The 9,821-nt window shown below is 47.0% G+C and overlaps 1 protein-coding gene across 1 annotated transcript in view; it reads right to left on the reverse strand.

The window, feature by feature from the left end:
- Nucleotides 1-9,821, reverse strand: part of LOC135812736 (uncharacterized) — a 46,583-nt gene that overhangs the window by 15,290 nt on the left and 21,472 nt on the right. Inside the window, exons 5-9 of the mRNA XM_065325988.1 lie at nucleotides 9,550-9,747; nucleotides 7,682-7,873; nucleotides 5,258-5,545; nucleotides 3,846-3,920; nucleotides 2,760-2,888 (exon numbers count right to left, since the gene is read on the reverse strand). Of these exons, the coding sequence (XP_065182060.1) occupies nucleotides 2,760-2,888; nucleotides 3,846-3,920; nucleotides 5,258-5,545; nucleotides 7,682-7,873; nucleotides 9,550-9,747 (882 nt within the window). The remainder of the gene's footprint in view (nucleotides 1-2,759; nucleotides 2,889-3,845; nucleotides 3,921-5,257; nucleotides 5,546-7,681; nucleotides 7,874-9,549; nucleotides 9,748-9,821) is intronic.

Here is a 9,821-nt window from a genome sequence, read left to right on the forward strand (position 1 = left end):
CAAATGCGCATTCACATGCAACTCCTGTCCTGTAAAGCCATTACCACACTGTCCTTGCGGACACCAGAGAGGAGAGGCATACAGAACCAGCACGGTGAGCCCCCCCCCCCCCTCCACACCTAGCTTTGCACACGCGCGCACACATGCACGTGCATACACACATACATGTACGCAGACATTTGCATGCACATGCACACAGTGCACTCGTGGGGACATGTGCATAACCCAGATCAACATTGCGTGCGAACCCACACATGCGGGCACGAGCACGCGCACACACACGCGCTCACACACACACACACTCATACACCTGGCCAACGCTGAAGCGAGGATAGCGAACAAACTACGTTAGACATAGCAACTTGTGCTCGGATTACACCTTTCAACAGCTTGCACACACACACACACACGCGCGCGCATGCGCACGTACACACGCGCGCGCATGCGCACGTACACACGCGCGCGCGCATGCGCACGTACACACACACACTCGCGCACGAGTACACACACACACACACATGCGCGCGTACACACACACACATACACAAACGCATGTACTTGCGCATAGGAAAGGATTCGAAATAATCAACCACAGGCATTTACCCAATACACACCTGGGTGTGCACATCTTAGTTGTGGCATCCCCATTTTTACAAAAGCAGGATTTAGAAGTTCGTCCCTGGTTCAGAACACAAGCTTCTGGCCAGCGTTTCCCTTACACCATCAGTGCAGTACAGTGGTTGACACGAACCTCATTCCTACAGGGACAGTAGCCCAAGTTCAGCAGCTCTGAGATGCGTTGTCCACTGAGCTCAGGATACTCTAGGATCCACAGAAAGTTTCAAACGGCACTCGTGCGACTGGAGCTGCAAGTGGGTCCACTTACCAGCGAGTGGGCAGCCACTTCACGCTCCACAGGTAGTCCATGCTAAATTCCGGTGCCAGTACTAGTATCACTACGTTCGACATCGATGTCTTCACTGACTTCAGCCTGCTTTTCTCACCCTTCTTCGTCAGTATTATAATTATTAAATTTTGTTCTTCGTGGCCACATCGGACCGCTTCAACAAAGTTTTCACAAAAAAATCAAGCAGCGTAGGAACTGCCTTTGTTTAGCATTAGCCATGGCCAGTGATTATTTCCAGCGTAGAAACAGCCACGGCTACAGAAACACTTCAACGAGTAGAACTACATCCTGGAACAACTGCGAGCACAGAGAAATCAAAAAACTTCTTTCTAAACAACAGCTTGTTTCCGCATGGAACACAACATTTTTCGAATCTCGCGGCAAAAAACAGATTTTCGAGGTGCCCTTTTTACACTGCGCTGCGCAACTGTTCGGAGCCTCCTTAATTCTATGTTTCGCGTCGGATATTTTCTGGAAAAGGCACGCGGAGGGGCGGAAAAAAAAACAAAAATAGGAAGAAAAAACAAAACTCCATTCTATGTGTACTGAGTTATGTTGCACACAGAATACCACTACCAAACTGTCAGTTCTTTCCAAAACGACAAGTCATCACAGGACAGCTGGCAGACTGGGCTGGAGCGATACAGAGATTTCATGGATGGCTCCTCCTGCATTTTGATATGAGTCGAGTGCGATCCCGCTCCATCACAATCGTGGAAAATATCGAAGTCCTTGACACCTGGAATCTCTGCTCGCTTGGTGAGCAGGCCCTAGGCCTACCGTACAGCTTGGAAAAATGGAAATTTTAATCTCTCGCACCTTCTACGTACCATCGCCTGGAATGCAAGATTGTCGAGAAGCTAATAAACTCTGATCTGCCATACTGGCTAGAGAATGTTCGTCAGTACAGCCATTGATTGGCTCGACTAGGTTCTTTTTTTTCTTGTCAAGGATTTGAAAAGGTACGTAGGCGGGTGACGCGAAACATAGAAATAACTTGGTGTGGCCTAAGTGGTCAATAATAAGTGGTCAATATAAGCGGTCAATAGACCACCCTTTTCAGGTGATCTACGATCACCCGAAAAGTGTGGTTTATACAGAATATTGCACTGTGTCCACGAAGATTGTTTTTCGCGGCGCTGCGCGCCTTGGGGATTTGAAAAATAATCCCCTCGGAACCGTGCAATATCCTATACATATATGCTGATAATTAACCGCTTAGAGATCACAAGTTTCTGTGGGGGTCAATAATAAGAGAGTGATAAATCCGAATACAAGGTGACCTTCACTTATATGGCCATGGCATTCTAAATGAATCGGAAATGAGCACAAGAAGAAGTGAGAAAGTGCATGCAAAATGTGACTGGTTCTGCACCAGCCTGTCAAGTTCTGCTGGTGGCATAGACATTTCTCTGTCTCACTTTTAGTGCCAAGGCGTTAAAAGCGAGAATGTTTTCTCAAAAATTTAGGTCGAAAACAGCGATTTCTCTTGCCTTGGTTTCATATGTGGAGAAACACGGTTAACGCCTTTGTATACAAAGGCAATTATCGCCATTGTAAATGCATACAAGTGCGTTGGTCAGAAGCAGGACTATCCTGTTCCAAGCAGGATGGTTAAACAGCCTGGTAAGCTGCTAGGACTGTATGCCGCAAGCCAACGAGCATGATCTTTCTTCACAGGGAAAAGTTTAGCCACTTCAAGTGCAGCAGTGGTGTTTATTTTAAAGGTCTTTCCAGTGCTCGTAGGGGAGCTGATATTAAAAACCCAGCTGCATTGATATGCAAAATTATCATGAGTATAGGGCTGTGCTTTGCGACTAGTTGATGCAGTGCTGATTAGGTATCCACTCACGTGTTGGAACATGACAAACATAGGGATCTTGAAGACCTGTCCTCAAGCGGAAAAGAATGAGACAGCGTGCTGAGAAGAAGGAATTGTCCTTCACCAGTTCTCCTCGTCGTAGAGAACAGATATCCTTTGCTGATAGTACCAAACAGAAAGAAAAAGAGAGAAACAGAGATGACAGACACGCAGAGAGAGAAACAGAGAAGCAGACAGAGGCAGAAACAGAGAACGAGAAAGAGACAGACAGACAGACACACACACACACACACACACACACACACACACACACAAATACACATACACACAAACAGAGAGATAGATAAAGATAAAGAGAGAGAGTAAGTTACATAACAGGGGGGGGGGAGGGGATGAGGAAAAGCATAATAGGTGTAATAAAGAAGTTAAGTTACACGTTATTTTTCTGTTTTTTTAAGCGTAGTGAAAATCTCAACTTACGTGTACCTGTTCAGAGCTGTCAGGTTACACATGCGACGTGACGGGAAAGGTAAAATTCGGGATTTAATAGTTCTCAAAACCCAAAAATCGAATCTTCCAACAAAACCGATCGAAATACGCACACTCACAAAAAAATGAAACACTCGCGCAAATCCGGTCGGGATGATCAAACGCTACTTCCAATAACCCACGTCACGTGGCTACGTGCGGTGCAGTCAACTAACGTAGAACGCATCAAGTGTTTTTGAAATCTTGACGGAAAAGTTAGCAGGCCTCAGGACTTAACATGAAGCGTTAAAACCTCTCTTTGGTCAAGTACTTGTAGAAGAACAAACATTTCACTGTTCTTTTGAGACTCAGTTAGAATGAGTTTCCAGTATCCGTTGGAACGCCACCCCTTGCAAAGAAGGGGAAGAAAAGTGCGGCTTAGCAATTTTGTTATCTCGTCCGAACTGTTCAAGTGCGTGTGTGTGTGTGTGTGTGTGAAGATGCAGATTTCTCCCTACTGTCTTTTGGGTTCAGATTTGTTTCTGGCAGGCTGTTGTCGGGGAGAGATTGAGTATTCGCAATCTTTGCTATCACAAATACCGTCTCCATGAAAAAGTGGTCATTGCCCGGCAAGTAGGGAAAACATACCTTCCCTTAGAAGGGCAACTGGCAAGGGTTCATACGCATTATCGTCGCAGTGATCGTTAGTGCTCATTAGTTCAGCTGCAGGGAGAAAACAACATTGAGAAAAACAAACAATTAAGAGCTATCTTATCCACAGCCTACTCAGTGTGTTCAAAACTCAAAAGACTTATTTACTCAATGAGTTATGTGTCTTCCCTTTGTTTGCTTAGTACCACACATAGATGCTTATTTCCCCACGTTGAGCGTTCTGCTCACTGGTCTTCATGGGGTGTTTCAATAGGCAATTGACTCGATATTTCAGCGATATTCCTTTAGAATCTTTCTCCCATCTCCAGTTTCCGGCAGTGAGAAAATGCAAGTCAAAGCGTGTGTGCGTGTGTGTGTGTGTGTGTGTGTGTGTGTGTGTGTGTGTGTGCTGTGACACAGCGCAGGGGAGATCCGCCTGGTTTCAGTGTTGTCGACAGAGGGTCGAGAAGGAAGCCCCAGACATCCAATGCCCCAACTACCGCTATAACAGAGTGTTTCGTCGTCCTGGTGACCTAAAGCGGCATGCGCCATACTGCAGATTTCGGGTTTAGAGCCTCAGCGTGAGGAAGCCATCGCTATCATTGCTATGGCGATGGACGTTCAAGGTTCAAGGTGTGTGTGTGTGTGTGTGTGTGTGTGTGTGTGTGTGTGTGTGTGTGTGTGTGTGTGTGTGTGTGTGTGTGTGTGTGTGTGTGTGTGCATATGGTGCAGCGGTATGTGCAGTCGATATGTGCAGCCTGAAGGCCAGGCTAAAATTAGTGGCGGTCAATCGAAAAGTCGACTTGTGCGGCTCCTGGGGAGAAAAAGTTAAACGCTCGCGAGTCGCTAGCTTCCGTTTCCTTTGATATACCAGCCTTGCAAGCTGTTCAATGGTGTAATCCCAGCACAAGTTGCTATGTTTAGCATAGCTGTTCGCTATCATCGCTTTCGCGATGGGTAGGTCTGAGGTGTGCATGAATGCGTTTATGTGTGTAGATGTGTGTGTGTGTGTGTGTGTGTGTGTGTGTGTGTGTGTGTGTGTGTGTGTGTGTGTGTGTGTGTGTGTGTGTGCGTGTGTGTGTGTGAGTGCGAGTGTGTGGGAGTGCGCGTGTGTGTGTGAGTGCGCGTGTGTGCGTGTGTATATATGTGTGCGGTGTACGCTGTTCACGCAGCCGGCTGAGTCTGACGTTCCCACCCGATGCACAACGTGCCTCCTGGTCTACCCCTTATGGGGCCACATAGCCAGTCATAGCAGTGGAAGAAGGACGGAAGGGAAGGAAGGATGTATGTTTTTGTGTACGTGTGTGTGTATGTGTATGTTTTTACAAAGCATGCAGGCGAGGATATGTCCAAGCACAGTGTTCTTGCTCTGCACAAGCAAATTCAAAAAGCCTGTACCCAATACGCACCTGGCATGCATAGGAAGAGGCGTGTCTGCTCAGAGTTAGCATTTGGCAACGGTACAGGCATGGAGTCTCTTCCAAACTTGTACTCCATGGGTCCATTGGGGCTTCTGACCCACATAACGGCACCATTCAATGTCTGGAGCAGACATTCCTGATGCAAACTGTACTGCTTTTCAAAGAGTCGTTCATTGACAAGCACCTGGCCTATGGAGTCACACGCCATGGCAGCGCGATCATAAGTAGTGCTGGACCATGTAAACTGGAACCGAGATTTCAGGCACTCGGCAGAATCTGTTTTGGAACAAGAGGCATGTAATACACACACATACACGGGCAAACGAACACACGCTCATCCACATACACATACACACATACACGCACACGCACACGCACACACACACACACACACACACACACACACACACACACACACACACACACACACACACACAAGGCAGAAAACTTTATTGCTAACGTCATAATGGAGGCATGGTTGAATGCTCAATGAACATAATTGACAAACGGAGGGTGCAAAGTTCAAGGCCTGCTTGGCAGTGGAAGGAACAACTGAGCAGCATGGTATGTGGCATGAAGAGTGCTCAGTTGGCTCTCTGGTCAGGTGAAATATGTAGCGTGAAATAATTATGCTCTTTGCATGACATTAGTGGAAACATTAAGCTTACGTATAGGCGCGAATAGAAGCCCCGGGGCTCCATTTTTTTCAGAAGACACCTAGAGGGGGGCTATATTTGAGTGGGGGCTCTATTTTTTCAATAGAAACATCAATTTTTCAAGATGATCGTTTCTGGCGCAGTGTGTTCCCACTTTTGCATGTCTCTACGTTGACCCCAGAGAGCCAGAGCGATCCCGTACCTCCAATATGGATCTAGTGATCCGCAAAGCACACTGTGTTGATCGTGCACACCGTACATGGTTCATGTACTGCACTACAACGTACGGACTGTGGGCGCTCGATTAGAGCCCCGGGCTTTTATTCGAGACAGGGCTGTATTACTTTGAATGCCTTTGAGGCTGTGTTTACATGAGAAACTTCAACCCGGGTCGAGTTCAGCCCGGGTTGAAAGTCTGTACGATGGACAAAAGAGGTGAGCATTTACATGAAGACAGTTGACCCGGGTCAAATACTGATATGCCGCCAAAAGTCCACTTCGAGAACCCTGTATGGTCACGTGAATCCGTTCGCGCGAAATTTGCATGTGCAGTGCTGTTCAAACCTGGCGCGAGATACGCACAGAAGTACGTTTGTACGATTTTCTTGACCTGAGTTGATTTCAACCCGGGGCGAAATTTGAACCCGGGTCAAGCGCAATGCGTCATGTAAACGCGCCATTCATTTTGTGCACGTGGCGGGTTGAAATCTGACCCGGGTCGAACTCAACCCGGGTTGAAACGCCTCATGTAAACACAGCCTGAGGGACGGGCTCTATTCGAGAGGGGCTCTATTCGAAGGGGATGTTGTATTCGCGCGCGTACGGTACGTTAGTTGATGTTAGTGCCCCAGTAATTTAGAAACGCGATCCTGCCAGCGTTTCTATTATTGTTGTAGCATTTTCGTACTCGGCTGCATGTGGAAGTGAAATAGACTCATGTACCAACTGTACATGACAGTGCATGGCCTGAATGCACAGCACAAGTGCATGAACCTCATGTACCTCTGGGCATTTAATATGTTTCACATGTGTGCTAGCGGATATGGGTTCTTCTTCAATCGACTCATCCTCATCGACTCGGTCGTTTCGACCGTAATCAAAAAAGCTTAGGCGGTCGCATCATCCATTCATTCATTCACAGGCATTGTAGCAATGAACGCTACATAACGAAACGCACACGTCTGCGCAGCCAAAACCGAAGAGCTTCCTCCTGGTCGCGCTGCCGATGACTGTATACGGGTTCAGTTCGTCTGCATGCTGTGCGATGCCATAATGAAACATGCACGAAACCTGCTCGCTATGCTACAAGTTTTATAACGGCTAGTCAGTAAAACTTCTAAAACGATTTATTACAGTCAAACCTCTTTAGGACAAACACCAAGGGATCGATGATATTTGTTCGTAATAATGGGAGTTCTTCTTATCCGTATGTTATACCCAATGAATACACAGTGATTTATCCAATGGAGTTACGAATACTAGTTCTTCTTAAGCAAAAATTTGTCTTTAATATCGGTGTTCTTCCTAACGATGTCTCACTGTACTGCAATGGTGAACTTGATCAAGTGTTGCTTTGTTGAGCAGAAGGGAAAGAAGGATGCTACAGTGCTGGCGACTGAAATCCGACCCCCTGAGCGGTGGGTTCACATTCTTTGCGATGTGAGCGCACCGCTCAGGGGGTCGGATTTCAGTTGCCAGCACTGTAGTAATAAAAGAAACACATGAAATCAAGGCCAGTTCCGACAATGCTTCTTACGGAACCGTCTGCAGTTGGGGAGATTATCCCATCGCAGGGGTGATCCACTGAAGTTAGCCGCTTGATTCCACCTCCCTCCAGCACACGGCGGAGTAGAGCACTGTTCAAAGTAGTCGGGTTTGCATTTGAAAGTAGCAGTGCGGGGTTCAAGGTCAACACCAGATCGATCGTAGTTGTCAGGGAAACCAACTTCTGTTCTCGGCAGAAGAAGAACACAAGAGAACAAACAAAACTTCCAGCAGCTCGCTAAAATACCGTATTTTCCCGATTATATGTCGCACTTGGTTATAAGTCGCAAACCATTTTTAGGTCTGAACCAAATTGTATGAATACATTCAGATGAGTGGGAAGTGACACAAGTCACACTCGATTGTAAGCCGCACCCCTTTTTTTGCTTTTGAAGTATAGTGTAAACAGGTGCGAATAAAATCTGCGGGGAAATACGGTAGGTGCAAATCAGGATATTACTTTTTAACCCTTTCACTACCCATTATTTTCGCAATTGAGTCAATTCCCAGTCTACAAAATACTTCGTCGTGCACCAATTATGCACCAAGGAGTGAAATTGATAGTTGCAGTCGATTGTCAAAGTCTTTCTGAAGGCGTAGAGCCCTCATTTGTAATAATCCGACAATATTTGAGCGTGTGACAATATATTTAGTGATCGTCTATTGCATCGATCCACAAGGATCGATATTTGAATGGCTGGTAGTGAGAGGGTTAAAGACATGGGAACTGGGTCAAGTGAAGTCTCGCTCGGTGAGATCCGTCCCAGAGTGTCTATTTGGCGCCCTCAATCTGCGCGGCCCTTGACGGCCCTGGAAGTGGCACGAATGCGGCTGAACGTATACACAGTAGAAACACAGCGATGTGATCGGAACTGGTCCAGCGATTTCACCGAGCGCAATTGTAGTTGTAACGGATGGCTGTAGCCGTTTTACCTCGCCCAAAGTGGGAAGGATCATTGACAACAAAATTCGCGGTCTGCTTGAGACTGGGTTAGAGGTTATTGACAAGCTGGTCATTACAGCAGGAACTCAGGGTGATTTTGCTCATTGTCCTCCTTTTTTCAATTTAATTCCTGAGGTCCAGGCAATCAGATCTAATACAGTGAAACAGCTGTCTAAGACGACCACCGCTCAAGGGACCTTCAAAGTGTGGTCTCTATTACCAGGTGGTCTCCTTATCCAGGGTCATTTGGCTGGAAATAGCATTCCTTGGTCCTGGTTGCATGTGGTCTTCTGGGACAGGTGGTCGCCTTAGCCGAGTGGTCGCCTTGACAGGTTTTACTCTACTCATTTATCTACAGTAAAACCTGTAGAGGCGACACTGACTCGGATAAGGCGACCACCTGCCCCAAAAGGCCGGTGTGACCAGTCCCAAGAGATGCCATTTCCAGTCCGATGACCCTGGATAAGGAGGCCACCTGTTAACGGAGGCCACATTTACAAGGTCCCTTGAGCGGTCGTCTTACACAGGTTAGACAGGTTTCATTGCATTTTATTTTCAACTTCTTCACAACCACTGGCACCAGCCAAGAAGGAGGTGATGCGGGCGATAGCCAGCGTATCAACTTTGACCGCTAGACGCCAGCCTGGTGGGTGCCAATCTTCGGCCTTTGTCCGAGTGCTAATGGATGATAATGACTTGTGGCATCCTATCACCGGTGCCCTGTCCATTTCACATTGCCACGGTCACACTGCATGTAAGGGAATCTTCTGGACAATGTCCTGAGTGAGCTCAAGTCTATCCCCTGCAGTGTGGAGATAACGCCCAGGTTAGGAAAATAGAGACCCTATTCTTTCAAGAATTAGTCCGTATGGCTCACCCAATCTATCCACCACAATAGGTGAAGTACTTCAGCTTACCCTTTTGATAACACATAGGGAGATTCATCCATAAATTATTGACGCATTGGGGCAGGTAGATTTTACCAGCTACTCTGGAGCATTCATGGCCTGGTATTAAGACATTATTGGGACCTGCTGTGCGACACTGCCACACGTGACCCCCTGGGCAAGTTACATGACCCACCATTGTCCACGGATAATGGTGCCCTCTGCAAACTAGAGATGTTAGGACAAAACACACATGCAGAGAACAGCCGGTTTTAATACCATGAGGAAGAGAGAGAGAGAGT

Source organism: Sycon ciliatum, chromosome 3 (assembly GCF_964019385.1).
Source record: "Sycon ciliatum chromosome 3, ocSycCili1.1, whole genome shotgun sequence".
NCBI classification, from domain to species: Eukaryota; Metazoa; Porifera; class Calcarea; order Leucosolenida; family Sycettidae; genus Sycon; species Sycon ciliatum.